Source organism: Saccopteryx bilineata, chromosome 5 (genome assembly GCF_036850765.1).
Source record: "Saccopteryx bilineata isolate mSacBil1 chromosome 5, mSacBil1_pri_phased_curated, whole genome shotgun sequence".
NCBI classification, from domain to species: Eukaryota; Metazoa; Chordata; class Mammalia; order Chiroptera; family Emballonuridae; genus Saccopteryx; species Saccopteryx bilineata.
The window spans coordinates 85,566,630-85,581,583 of NC_089494.1; the positions used below are offsets into that span (position 1 = coordinate 85,566,630).

Below are 14,954 nucleotides of genomic sequence, written 5' to 3' on the forward strand. Positions count from 1 at the left end.
CTTTGTGACTAGCCCCCAATTAAGCCTTGGGTTTTGAATCTGCAATAAGCTTCCCGGGTAGACAATTTCATGTGAGTGATCATAACTCACTGCTGGAAGAATTGAGCAAGACCTGTGTGATTTGAATCAGAGAGGATTCTTGGAAGCTTGTGCCTCCAGCTTTCACCCCATGTTATTTCCTTTTAATGATTTTATTTTATTTCCTTTTGTTGTAATAAGTCATAGTCATGAAGATGACCATATACTGAGTCTATGAATCCTAGCAAATCATGGAAACGGAGTGGTCTTGGGGACCCCTGACACACCTGGAATAGATCCTGAAAAAAAAAAAAAAGAGGACATTAATGCAAACACTGGTAAAATTCAAATAAAGTCTAGAGTTTAGTTAATAACAAAGAATTGATATGTTTCTTAGTTTTGAGAAATGTACTATGGAAACATAAGATGTTAACAATGGGAGACACAGGGTAATGAGGGATAAATGAGAACTGTACTGTCTGTAACTTTTTTGTAAATCTAAAATTATTCCCCAAAAAAGTTTATTAGAAATACTCAAACCAAATGTTTTGGAAACTCACAAAAAATAACATATCACTCATCCTAAAGAGAGAGAGAGAAATTGCCCAAACTGAAACACAAAGAGAAAAATGAGAAAGCAGTAAAGAGCAAGAGGGAGGGTACGCTTTATTTACTGTAGCCAGAGGGACATCGACTGTGGTAAAAAAAATAAAAAAATAAAAAAATAAAAAAAAATCAGACTCAGGACCTAGAGAGCAGCAAAATATAAAAGAAGGTTGAATTCATAACCCATAGCATGTCTCCTGAAGTCAAGCTCCCAAATGGGATAAATAAGATCGAGGTCTAGAATGGGGTGGATCCTCTTGAGAAATTTGAGCTGACAGATTTACTTCTATCCTCTGGACCAACAGAAGCAGTGCACTTGCCCTTGCTAGAGGAGTGGCCTCCCTTTGCATGAAGACAATGCAGAAAAGTCACCTGAGGAAGATGCCTTCCAAGATCTGACTTTCTCAAGATTTGCTACAACTGCCTCCAGTGTTTCTAGACAAATAACTAGGGTGAAGTTTCATACGTACTGGCAAGAAAGGAAAGAACATACCTGGGGATGGATATTGGTCTATGTTCAGGGAAAGTGGTGTGAGGTAAGAATATCATACATTTGCTGAGTATAAATCCAAAACCAAGAAAACCCAAAAGAGACAGAATTTAACTAAATTTGAGATTATTTTCTGTTAAAGTAACAATCTTTGCATCCTCTTGTTTAGAACACAAGGTCTGGCTCTTATTGACTTAAATTTTTTTGTTATTGGGAGGAAATCACCAAGAGACTGAGTACACACACAACAAGGGAAATACCTACAGATTCTTGGGTATGCTGGCCATTAAAGATGAGGAGGAGCTAAAGGAATCTCTTTAAAATGTGAATGCTTTTCAAAGGTTAAGCTTCAATCCTTTGCGCTAATCTCAATGCAAGCTCCTCTAATGATCTCTTCTTATGGCTTGCAAATGAAGCTAAACTGTTTTGACTGGGTCTGCTTCTTCATACATGTAATGCACACTGATGTCAGATTAGAACCTGGAAATTCTTTTTAGAAACACTATTCTGCTGCTCAAAATCTATTATATTCTAAAATTTGTTAAAAATTAGCTTGCATTTAGGACTCTTCCCAATCGGTTTCCTCTTATCTCATCTAGCCTTGTTTTCCATTGCAACACTAAGCCTTAATCCTAGACAAATCCATCACATCTCCAAACATACTGTAAAGCCAGTGGCTGTGGCTAACATCACAGCAGCCTGGCCCATGCAGGTTCACATTGGATTCGGACAGTCGGTAAAGAAACAACGGAGCCAAAAACTGGTGGGCCATCATCTTTAACCCTAGCTTGCACCCGGCAGGCAAGTAAAAACACACACTGGGCTCCAAAACCCACTCACATTCAGTGCTCACAAAGCTACTGACTTATCTGAGTTTCCTAGAATCAAAGGTTTCTAGCTCACCAGACTTATTCACCTATGTTCCCCATCTCCTTCCTTCTCCCTGCATGAACTCTGCACTAACTGGCTTCTCACTCAACACTCCGCCATCTTGGCTGCCTCTCCTGGCCTCCTCCACGTGGCCTTTCTCTGCTCTCCTCTGCTCTCTCCTCTAATATTAATCTCAGGAACCAAGAGAGCAAGCTCCTGTTCTGCTCCCATTTTATAGTGTAGAAACCAAAACCTTTAATCCAATATACAAAATAGGGAAGTGTTTAATATCATACAAAGTCACTTATCCGGGGCATGATGGGATTGTACCACCCCACATCAAAAAGGGTGAGAAAAGCTTAGTCCTAAAACCAAGCCCCAGGCTACAAGGATTCTGCCTGCCCACAGCCCGCCCCCAACACACATTAATATCACCTGGGTGACAACTTCCATGTGGGCAGCGCCATCTTTAACAAAGTGAGCATAATATATTTTATCTGCCCAACACATACTTTGAACATCCTAGGTTAAATGTGGGGTTTTTTTGAAAACCAGCTTCTTTCACTGGCAAATATTTCTTATCTGTGCACCTCTCTTTATAGTATAAAAAGCAACCACTTTTATTCCATGTGTAAGGATTCTCTTCTCTATGTATCAAGTCTTTGTTCCAGAGATTGTAAAATGGGTTTGGTTTGACCCATTGCTAAAATGTTGAAGTAATTCTTAACATGTACATATTATTTTAAAATTAGAGCTCTAGTAAAGTCCACACTTCAACAAATAGCTAAAGTTTACTAGTAGCTATAATCTTCAGATATAAGCTGTTTGGTTAATCATGGCTGTTGTAATCCATGGGAGTCCAAAAGACCAGAGTAACAGGCTTTATTGAAAGGAAGAAAGAAACCCTGCCGGGCACTTCTCCTGGGGGAGAAGAGCACCAGTTACAGACTAGGGGCAAGTTATATAGTGTTTGGGAGAGCCTGAGGGGATACTGAGGCAAAAGTCCTGGTATGTCCGGAATGCTTCTCCTTGGGGGGCTTTGAGCATGTGGGTGTTGAATCAATAGTCCTGGTATGTCCTGAGCCCCTCCTTGGGGCGGGTTGTCAACTTTTTGGAATTCCTCTGTCTCAGGGTCAATAGTCCAGTAAGGGTGAGGTCTGACAGATAAGCGGAACATCAAGAGGGCAGTTTGGAATTCACGTATCTATCAATGGCTACATTTAAAAAATATTTGTTGAGTATCTATTAACTTGCTGGACATTGTTTTAGATGCTGAGGATACAGCAGCAAACAAAACTGATCATGGAATTTATATTCTTAAGAGGGAAGACAGAAAATGTAATAAATAAATTACATATTAGAAAGTGGTAAAATGCTAGGAAAAAATAGAGCAAGGTTAAGAAGGAGAGGGAGTGTTTGAGTGAGAGGTGCCTGTACTTTCATTTAGATACCTGACTGAATCCTATGGGAATATGAGTTTGTGACTCTAACTATACAGTTCACCCTTATCAGTGGTTTTGCTTTACGTGGTTTCAATGTTTCGTGGTCAACTGTGGTCTGAAAATATTAAATGAAAAATTTTAGAAATAAATAATAATTCTCAAGTTTTAAATTGCAAGCGGTTCTGCTTAGCATCGCAAAATCTTCAGCTATCCTGCTCCAGCTGGTTGGGAATGAATCATCCCTCTGTCCAGCATATCCAAGCTGTGTGCTAACTCCTCATTAGGCACGTAGTAGCTTCCTCTTTATTAGATCAACTTGTGCTACCACAGTGCTGTGTTCAAGTAATCCTATTTTACTTAATAATGGACCCAAAGCCATTCACATAACTTTGATTACAGTATAACTTAACTTTACTATTGTTAATAATCTATTGTGCCTAATTTATAAACTTTATCAGAGGTGCATATGTACAGAAAAAAACAGGTAATGTCCACGGTTTCAGGCATCCAATGGGCTCTTGGATCGCATCCCCCTCGGATAAGGGGCCGGGGGACTACAGTACATCAGGATTGTCATATACTGTCCTGTGTAAGCTACCGTCAGCAACTTGAAGTTGTGTGCCTCCTTTCTCTTTGCACTTAATCCTCAACAAAAAGCCCTGAAGCGATCTCACTCCTCTTTGGAGTCCCAGAGTCCAGCAGTATTTCCAGGCCGCTATACGATGGAAACCAATAGGAGTTCTCACAGAGTTAAAGTTACTTTGACTACCCCTTTCCAGACTGACTATTCCCCTGGGGTTCACCCACCAGGACAGTGCAACACCATAAACCGTGGAGAGAAGAGCCAAACTCTTTGTCTATCCTCAATGCCACCTCTTCGCCGGGCTCCTCCCGTTTCCATGTAACAGGACTGTGACGTGAACGAAATTGCAGGTCCACGCCTGCCTAGAGGAACCAGCTTGTCCCTTACAACCAAATATTTAGCTGTTTGACCCAAAAACCCCACGCAGAAAATCCCGGACGACCGCGCCCCCCTCAGTGACGCCGCAGGCACTGTGGCTTTGAGACTAGCGTCGCCTAGTTCTAGGCGCGACGACTTCCGGCATCTGAAGGTCCTCCGCCCCGTGACTTGCCGGGGTCCTAGCGATGGACAGCTGCCCGCGGCAAACGCCTGACTATTACAGGAAATTAGAACAAGCGTTGCCCCCTCCTCCCGGCGGCCCGCAGTGACAGGGGCTCTCAGAGGATGTCCACGGCTGGCGGGAATTGGAGGCGGAGCGCGGAGCCGGAGCTAGCCCGTCAGGCGGCATTCGGACAGGTGCGGTGGCGGAAGTAGGAGGACGCAGTGGAAGCCGAGCCATATAGGAAGCCGCGGTCTCGGGTCACCTATCCCGGGGCAGCTGCCCAGCTTAGCCAGACCGCAGCGACTAGGGCTCAGCTGTCGGCGAGATGCCTCTGTTCGCCGCCAACCCCTTCGAACAAGACGTGGGTAAGCGTTGGTTCCGGGGCCCGGGGTGGTGTTCGTGGAGCCAGAAAGTGGGCGGTGGCGCCTCCCGGGACTGGAAAGCCAAAGGGAAGGGAGAGAAGGGGCGGCGCCGCTGCTTGGTCGCTGGGAGGGTAACTTCGGCTGGTCTGGGAGTGCCTTCTGCCCAACCGAGGTTGGGGACCCCAAGAGAGGGCCATTCCCCTTGCCAAGCGCAGGAATGGAGAAGACCTGGGGCTTGTTGGAGTCTGGACTAATTAAATAATTGGGGAGCTGACAATACACACTTCTTGCTTCCTCTAGAGCTGGTTAAGCACCCCCTGCCCTTTTAGGAGGTGATGCAAAAGTGGAGATCCTGCTGTCTAGGACAGCCCAACACTAGAGACGTTGACCTGCCCACATTCAGTAGGAAGACCCTATTTCACAAGTGTATTCAAACCCTGATAGCATAGTTTCAGGACTTACTTATTGTAGAGTGGTTAAAAGGGTTACTCGCTATCCGTGGATGGTGCAAGTGTAGGGTCTCAAAACATTGCAGACCAACTAATATTTGTTGAGGTTGTAAGAGCACTTTTATTTCAGTAATTACGAAGTGAGAAAAAGATGGATGGGATAAGAGAACTTATTTTTTATTTTGGACACCAGAATAATAGTGAAACAAACTGGCCAAGTAATATATTTTGTAGCAGTAGTTAACAGAACCCTAGGTAGACTTTTAGAACTTGGTGGAATGAAAACAAACAAACAAACAAAATACATGACTGAAAATTACCAGTCACACAGATAGGTCACTTTATAGCAGTGACCCACCCATTTCATATTACAATTTTCTGATCATGAGAAGACCAGAGAGTACCCTGTTCTGATATAATATGGGATTCCCAAATTGTGTTCACAAGTCAAATACGATATGTAAGTAGCTTCCATTTCCAGAAAGCTAAAACATTTTATAATTATATCTTGACCCTAGTCAGTCTTCAAGTATGTATTTTCATAATTTTATTCAACTCTTTTTCTTGGTAGTTTAACACAGACGACTGGTATAAATCTAGGAAACTTCTGCTTTTGTGATACCTAGTGATGTCTTCCTTTAAATACAGTGAGACTTGTATTTTTTATTGTTGGTGTGAAGACTTCATTTTGTCCTACTGAAATAAAACAAGAAGGGCAAAACAGAATTAGACAAATGATTTTCAAATTTGAAAACTGGAACTCTTTCTTAAAAGGAAATCTTTCCTGGAAGACTGTTTTCTAATTGAAAACTTCTAAAAGTAGGCTGAGTTGCTCTGGCTGCTAAGCTTTTCTAACCCTTCAGTGGCTTCTGAGGTTCTGCCTGGTTTAGTGGATCACAGTGTGGTTAGAGAGGCACTACTGTTCAGTCATAAAAATACTTCTTGAATGGTTCATTTCATGGGCAGTGCTGTTAACCAAAGTTTCAAGTACTTATTTGTTAACTCAAGTATAACTAAGTCAGTATCCAAAAGGCAGTTTAAAGGTGAAAGCGAATTTGATTGAGGCCCATCTGTAATTGTTGTAGACGAGTGGAATTAACAGAAAAAGTGGAATGAAATAACAGGTGTTCAAGTTGTTCTTTAACCTTTATTATAGAAGGAAAATTATATATTGCATTTTTCATAATTTAGCCTTTAATTTGAAATAGTTAAGTAATACAAGCAAGTCATTATTTAACTTGGATGTCTATAGTTTATTTCTTTGCTGTCATTGTCTTTTTGTAGTTACTCTCTTTTCTTTGGTTCAGTCAGATTTTTACTGTTTTGGTTTTTTTTTTCTTCACCTTTCATTCAACAAGTGTGCATTGAATGATTACTGTGTGTCAGACATTTATTAAGTGCTGGGGACAAAAAAAAAATAGACTGAATTTCTGCCCTCAGGGTATTTAGTCTGATGGAAGACGCATACACACATAAAAACGGTAATTATCCTATAGTGTGATTATCGTAGTGCTAGAAATACATGACATGCTTTATTTACATGCTCCCTTTATTTAAGACAGTAATTTCCCCCAGAGAGAAGACAAAATGCTCCTTCCAACTCTTCCTCTGTAAAGGTGTTTGCTCTATCCTCTTTCTCTCCCACTTTTCTGACAGTACTTCTACCTGTAGGAAGTAACTTTACCTCTTACTACATGTTTGATACGTTCTTTTGGTTTGTACAGAATCTCACCAGGGGGTGAGCAATCTTTCTGAACTTATTCACATGGGTAAGAAACCCTTTGCTCAGATTTCAGAGAAAAAGCTGTAGTGAGTCAGAATGTCTAAGTTGATGATGGTATATAATTTGTCAAATGGAAGCAGGTCAAAGGCTAGAAAGTTCCTTTTTTTTTTTTTTTCAGAGTCAGAACCTACGAACTCTGATTGGTATGCTAAGAATGATAGCATTAGAACACTTTAAATATTTACTGGATTTATTCAAATCTGGATTTGCTTTTTGTTTTGTTAAATAAAATTCCTTTGAAGCTGTGCTGAGGGAAAACCAAAAATAAACACACTCCCTAGCCTCGCATCTTAAAGTGGAATGTAGGATCCCTGATGTGGAGTCTGGTTGGTACAGCCTTCTTATGTGAGTCCAAGGGGAAAGTGAAACATGGAAGACAGAGCCACAGAAGGAAGATGTAATGGTTAATGCTAAAAGGAATGTCATTTCTTTATATTCTGTACCAGTTATTCCAGTCTCATTACCTTGGTTCCCAAAGCATGATTTGTCTGTTCTGTTTCCTAACTCTAGTTCAGTGGTAGTCAACCAGGTCCCTACCGCCCATTAGTGGGCTTTCCAGCTTTCATGGTAGGCAGTAGCGGAGCAACCAAAGTATAAATAAAAAGATAGATTTAACTATAGTAAATTGTTTTCTGGGTATTTGTTGTTGTTGTTTTTTTACAGAGACAGAGATAGAGTCAGAGAGAGGGATAGATAGGGACAGACAGACAGGAACGGAGAGAGTTGAGAAGCATCAATCATCAGTTTTTTGTTGTGACACCTTAGTTGTTCATTGATTGCTTTCTCATATGTGCCTTGATCGTGGGCCTTCAGCAGACCAAGTGACCTCTTGCTCAAGCCAGCGACCGTGGGTCCAAGCTGGTGAGGTTTGCTCAAACCAGATGAGCCTGTGCTCAAGCTGACAACCTCGGGGTCTTGAACCTGGGTCCTCCGCATCCCAGTCCGATGCTCTATCCACTGCGCCACTGCCTGGTCAGGCTATAATAAGTTGTTTTATAAAGATTTATTCTGCCAAACTTAATGAAAATCTTTCATAAAGTACTTGGTAAGTAATTATTATTATATGCTTTAACTTGCTGTAACTCTGCTTTATAAATTTTATAAAGTAAAGTTACTTCCCTACTTTATAAATCACCATTACTGTGGAACCGGTGGGTGGTTAGAAAATTTTACTACTAACAGAGATACAAAAGTGGGCAGTAGGTATAAAAAGGTTGACTACCCCTGCTCTGGTTCTTTCTTGGATATCTTTTTTTTCCTTACTTAGTCCAGGCAATCTTTCTTGCCAGGTTCTACCTCTGCTATTTACTATTTCACTGATAGACCTTTCCTTTTTTTCAACAACCTTGGTATCTCCTTCCTTAAAGATACATTTACTTGTGTCCCACGGATTGAAGTGTGAACTTTTACCTTCAAAGGAGGCTTTCCAAGTGATATTTGAATGCAAGTATGTTGTTTTTGGCTTGTGTTATGTTGGAACTTGACAATGAGGTAACCTGGGATTTATTTTCTTTCTCTTCTCTTCTCTTTTTTTTTTCTTTCTTTCTCTTTCTTTCTTTCTTTCTTTCTTTCTTTCTTTCTTTCTTTCTTTCTTTCTTTCTTTCTTTCTTTCATCTATCTATCTAGAGACAGACAGGCAGGAAGGGAGAGAGATGAGAAGCATCAATTCTTTGTTTTGGCACCTTAGTTGTTCATTGATTGCTTTCTCATATGTGTCTTGACTGGGGGACTCCAGCAGAGCAAGTGACCCCTTGCTCAAGCCAGTGACCTTGGGGGTCAAGCCAGTGACCTTTGGGCTCAAGCCAGCGACCATGGAGTCATATCTGTGACCCCACACTTAAGCCAGATGAGTCCGTGCTCAAGCCAACGACCTCAGGGCCTCGAACCTGGGTCCTCAGCATCCCAATATGACACTCTATCCATTGCACCACCACCTGGTCAGGCTGGGATTTTATCTTTATTTTATATTTTATTAAAACTCTAATACAAAAATAGATATGGATAGCACTTAAGTAATACAAATTTACTTTATATGTTCAATTTTATAACATGTACTTAAGTCAATTCTTGAATACAATGAGGTTCTTATTCTTTTGCCTCCGTTCTCAGGGTTAAACTCTCTCCAAAAAGCCATAAACTATTTTATACAGTTGACCCTTGAATAACATGGGGTTAGGAAAACTGACCTAAGGCTTTACTATAAAAATTACATACTGTATTTTTATAGTAAAGCTAGAGAAAAAATGTTATTAAGAAAACCATAAGGAAGAGAAATTGTACTGTATTTCTCATTACTATAAGTTTATATCTGTTTTAGACTATATGGTTTGTCTGCAAGTTTTTTCAAATTAATGATGGAAAAAGATCTGCATTAGATTCATGCAATTCAAATTTCTGCTGATCAATGGTCAACTCTGTGTACTATGTGTACAAATATACTATATGCATTGTTTTGTGTGTTTTTAAACTTCATAAAAGTGTTATTCTTTGCATTTTATTTGCAGCTTGTCATTCAGCATTTTTAATGATATTTCTAGCTCTAGTTCATTAATTTTAAGAGCTGTGTCGTGTTCCACAGTGTCAGTATACCACATTTCTTACCCATTCTCCCGTTAATGGACAGGAGGTTTTTTCCAGTTTTTTTGTATTACGAACAATATTGCAGTGAACATTTTTATCCATGTTTTCTTGTTCATATGTCTGAGAGATTCACCAGGGATTGTACCTTAAAGAGAAATTCCGTATTGAAAGTGAAGATATCCTGACCTGTGATGGTGCAGTACATAAGGCGTCAACCTGGAACGCTGAGGTCGCTGGTCGAAACCCTGCACTTGCCTGGTCAAGGCACATATGGGAGTTGATGCTTCCTGCTCCTCCCTCCTTCCCTCCCTCCCTCCCTCCCTTCCTCTCTCCTTCCCTCTCTCCCTTCCTCCCTCCCTCCCTCTCTCCCTCCCTCTCTCCCTCTCTCCCTCTCTCTCTCTCTCTCTCTCTCCCCCCATCTCTTCCTCTCTCCCTCCCCCCTAAAATAAATAAATAAATAAATAAATAAAAATTAAAAGTGGAGATAGCGCAGAGTTGCAAAATACTAGAGTGTGCAGAACTACCCTTCCGAGTGTTCGTGGGATATTTTATTCCCACAGGCTGTGGAAGTGAAGGCCCTGTTTGTTCCACATTTTCATTAACACTGGGTATTGTCAGATTTTTAAATGTATGCCAGTTTGATGGGTGTGAAATAGGTCATTGTTTTCATTTAATTTCAACTTCATTTCTAGTGAAGTTGAGCATCTTTTATATATTTCTTGGTCATTCTGTTTTCTTTTTCTATAAATTGCCTCTTCATTACTTTTACTTACTCTGAATATATAAGGATCTTGTCATATTTTCTTCTGAAAGTTTTATTAAAGTTTTTTATTTTCACAATAGATCTTTAATCCATTTAGACTCAATCTTTGTGTGAGATCCAATGAAGGATTTGATTGGACATCAGTTGACACTAGACAATAACCAGTTTCTCTAATCACCATTTATTGAGTTGTCTTTCCTTTCCCCACTGTTCCGGAGAACTCTCCTTCATACAGGACGTTTCCTTTTATGAGGCTAGCATCTGCGCTTTCTGTTCTTCCACACTGTTTTCTTTAGCTGCCACGCGCCAATACCACACTCTAATCTCAGTGACCTTTATAGGTTGTAGGGCAGGTCCGTGTCTTGTTTTTCTTCATTTTGATACTCTTACATGTTTTTGGCCTTTGTTCTTTCATGTGGGTTTCTGATCACATTGGTCAAATCATAAAAATCAATTTCTTTTAGAGTTTTTTAGAATTTTAGAGAAAAAAGATTGTAATTTATATTTCCACTCATATGAATGGATGATGTTGATATTTAAAATATAAATTTTTATTCCTTGATAACATTTAATACTGATCTTAGATTATGGTTTGAAAGTAAGACAGAAAGGCAAGAAAATGATCATTCTATAAGTGAATATACACTAGAATAATACTGCAGTAGTGTACTTCAGTGGATGTGTCTCTGTGTTGCTTTTCTGTTTGTTTAAATCAGAGGTTTTCAACCTTTTTACATTCAGAGACTGGTGAAAATAGGAGAATTATTTTGGAGACAGCTAAGGCAGAAATCACCGTGAGCATAAGCAAATCCAGCTAAGATCATTGGTTTGATAATCTTCATAAATGTGGGTGATTAACTCTTGTGTACTGGCACAAAGAATCTGGTGGACTGGTCCACGGACTGGCAGTTAGAAAACACGCTTTAATGAAAGGACCTCAGATATGTTCCTAATGTTAAAAGAATACATGTTATGTTCTTAAGTATGTCATGAGGAGTATCAAACACCAGTTCCTTGACAACTGATGGTTCTAAGCATCTATCACCGAGATCTCAAAACAGAATTTAAAGACATATCATTTATCTCCTGTTATTTTTTTCCTTCTTAGTTACCTTGTTTACCCAAATCTAACCTTTGTCCTCTCCCACCTTGGCTTTTTTACTTTTCATTTTAAAGTGTTTTTGCTTACAGTCTTTTTTTTTTTTTTAATTTCAAATAGCCAGTCAGCAACATTGGTGAGAATATTATTTGTAGAAACCTGAGACATTGTGGTATTGCCCAAATATTATTTCCTCTTATTCTTTCTTTTTTAGGACTGAGTTTCACCTTGGCTTTTTGGCATCTTTAGGTCTTATTTATTTATTTATTTATTTATTACAGAGACAGAGAGAGAGTCAGAGAGAGGGATAGATAGGGACAGACAGACAGGAATGGAGAGAGATGAGAAGCATCAATCATTAGTTTTTCGTTGCGACACCTTAGTTGTTCATTGATTGCTTTCTCATGTGTGCCTTGATCGTGGGCCTTCAGCAGACCGAGTGACCCCTTGCTCAAGCCAACGACCTTAGGTCCAAGCTGGTGAGCTTTGCTCAAACCAGATGAGCCCATGCTCAAGCTGACGACCTCGGGGTCTCGAACCTGGGTCTTCCGCATCCCAGTCTGACTCTCTATTCACTGCGCCACTGCTAGGTCTTCTTTTGAAGTAATATATATTGCTCCCATCTTCTAGACTACCCTTATTTTATTTTCTAAAAATATTAAAAAAAAATTTTTATTTGTTGATATCAGCAAGAGAGGAAGGGCAGGGAGAGAGAGAGACAGACAGACAGAGACATCGAGCTGTTCCTTTTTGTGCCCTGATTGGGGATTGAACCATCAAACCTCTGCACTTCAGGATGATGCTCTAACCAACCAAGCTGTCTGGCCAGGGCTTTAATGTATTTTATTTTATTTTTTTGACAGAAACAGAGACAGAGAGAGGGATAGATAGGAACAGACAGAAAGGGAGAGAGATGAGAAGCATCAATTCTTCGTTGCAGCACCTTAGTTGTTCATCGATTGCTTTCTCATCTGTGCCTTGATGGGGGGTGGGAAGCTACAGCAGACTGAGTGATCCCTTGCTCAAGCCAGCGACCTTGGGTTCAAGCTAGTGAGCCTTGCTCAAACCAGATGAGCCTGCGCTCAAGCTGGCGACCCCAGGGTCTCAAACCTGGGTCCTCTGTGTCCCAGTCTGACACTCCATCCACTGCACCACTGCCTGGTCAGGCTAACGTTTTCTTAATGGACCTGTAACTACTTATGCTTAAGGGACAAGCACTTCTCTGTTCCTTTGATATCTGTGGAACACTTAACATTTTTTACTATTGGGACCTAATTGTGACAGCTATCGCTGTTCATTCAAAGAGAGCTTTCTTTAGTTTCCTTTAAGGAATGTTGAAAATTGAAGATCCTGGGAAGCAGTTACAGTTTTGACTGACTTTTAGTGAACTTCAGAAGTTGTATTTAATAGGTCTTAGATAAAAGCAAGAAGAGAAATAAGGATTTAAAAATTTTGTTATTCACAATATCCCTATTATTTAATATAATTTTTAAATGGTAACATAGAGAATAAAAAATTGTTACAGAAATTTTTTTGTAACTGAAAACTTACAAACTCAAGAAACATTTATTAGTTTTAATTTGCAACATGAGAAATGTAGTGACTCAATTTTAGTTCATTCGAGCTAAAAGGGACTTTTATTGTTATCAGGAGCAGCTTCTTTTATTTTCATATGTCACACATATGTCATAAGATGAATTATCTTAACATTCTCTTTTTTAAAAAGCTCTACTTAAGGCCCTGGCCGGTTGGCTCAGCGGTAGAGCGTCGGCCTGGCATGCGGGGGATCCGGGTTCGATTCCCGGCCAGGGCATATAGGAGAAGCGCCCATTTGCTTCTCCACCGCCCCCTCCTTCCTCTCTGTCTCTCTCTTCCCCTCCTGCAGCCAAGGCTCCATTGGAGCAAAGATGGCCCGGGCGCTGGGGATGGCTCCTTGGCCTCTGCCCCAGGCGCTAGAGTGGCTCTGGTCTCGGCAGAGCGACCCCCCCGGAGGGGCAGAGCATCGCCCCCTGGTGGGCAGGGCATTGCCCCTGGTGGGCGTGCCGGGTGGATCCAGGTCGGGCGCATGCGGGAGTCTGTCTGACTGTCTCTCCCCGTTTCCAGCTTCAGAAAAATACAAAAAAAAAAAAAGCTCTACTTAAATACTTAAAGAGATCCAGAGCACTCAGTGTTTTGGTTTTGCTAGTAGTACTAACCACTTGAGGTGGAGTGTTGAAGGGTAAGAACTTTATTTTTTTTAACATTATTGCTTTATTAGGCTGTGTTAAAAAAAAAATTCGGCTGGGTAAATTTGAACATCCAATTGGCCTTATTAAACAATTCATCAATCAGGCAGCATCTCATCTAGCAAGAACAGAGATACTTATACGAGTTATACAAAATTAAAGGTTTTTATAGGAAGGAGGGTGAGACAGGGAAGTCATTAGCAAAAGAAAAATGAAAGTTCATTGGTGGAATATAGGAGTTCAGAGTGATGATGGCTTCTCATTGGTTGAACTGTGGTGTTTCCATTGGCTGGGCTTGTTCTTGGGCTTGAGAAAATCTTCCTTCTTCCAGAGTAGTAGAGACACCTTTCTTGAAGATGAATGGTATGTCTCTTCCTGCTGGGGGGGGGAGGTAATTGACATCAATGGTAGGGTGTGAACGCTCCTTCAACAGGCCTTCCCAACTCCAATTTTAGTTCGTATTTTCTTGATATATTTTCACACTTGATAGTGAATAAAGGTTTGTATTTAATATAGGGATTAAACCTAAGCAGGTCAGTATAACAGATATCAGACATTGCCCCCTGAAAATTGACATTCTGAAATTATTTTTAGCTCATATTACTTGAATTTCAGGTCAGAAATTTCCAGTATTTGATAGTACAGATTTAAGAATTTTACCATTTGAGTGTTATTGCATTGTGGTTTTAATATGTCTTTATCTGATCACTATTGATGTTGGGCACCACCTTTAAATATATTTATTTGCCAAATAAATGTCCTCTTTTTAAGTATCTATTTAGTTTTTCATCCAGTTTTATTTTCACTTAATTTCCATAATTCCTCTTTTAAGCATGGCAACCATTTTAATCTTCATTTTACAAATGAGAACATGGATTCAAATTTGACTCAGAGCTGAGGCCTTAAGCTAGTAAGTAAATTTCAGAGCTGGGTGTAGGGGAGGCTGGTCTTCATTGTTTATGGGTGATATGTGTAAGCTGCATCTACACACAGAGTGTGCGTAATTTCTTCATATCTGCAGAGGTCATGTGATCACCTGCCCAGCCTAATAGCTTTTGATTCTCCGTCTGTGACGTTTTGGTACTGAGTGGCTACTTTGGAGACTCATTTTTCTCTAGCTATCAGTAAGTGTCTTGCACATGA

The 14,954-nt window shown here is 40.3% G+C and overlaps 1 protein-coding gene across 3 annotated transcripts in view; it reads left to right on the forward strand.

Moving 5' to 3' along the window:
* The first annotated feature begins 4,720 nt into the window (after window positions 1–4,720).
* STAM2 (signal transducing adaptor molecule 2) overlaps window positions 4,721–14,954 on the forward strand; it is a 53,935-nt gene continuing 43,701 nt past the window's right edge. The window contains exon 1 of one of the 3 annotated variants that reach the window (XM_066280009.1): window positions 4,721–4,915. In XM_066280009.1, coding sequence (XP_066136106.1) covers window positions 4,876–4,915 — 40 coding nt within the window. In that variant the 5' untranslated portion in view covers window positions 4,721–4,875. Of the gene's footprint in view, window positions 4,916–8,532; window positions 8,592–14,954 lie in introns of those variants that run through there. The other 2 variants (XM_066280008.1, XM_066280010.1) reach the window with 2 other exon arrangements.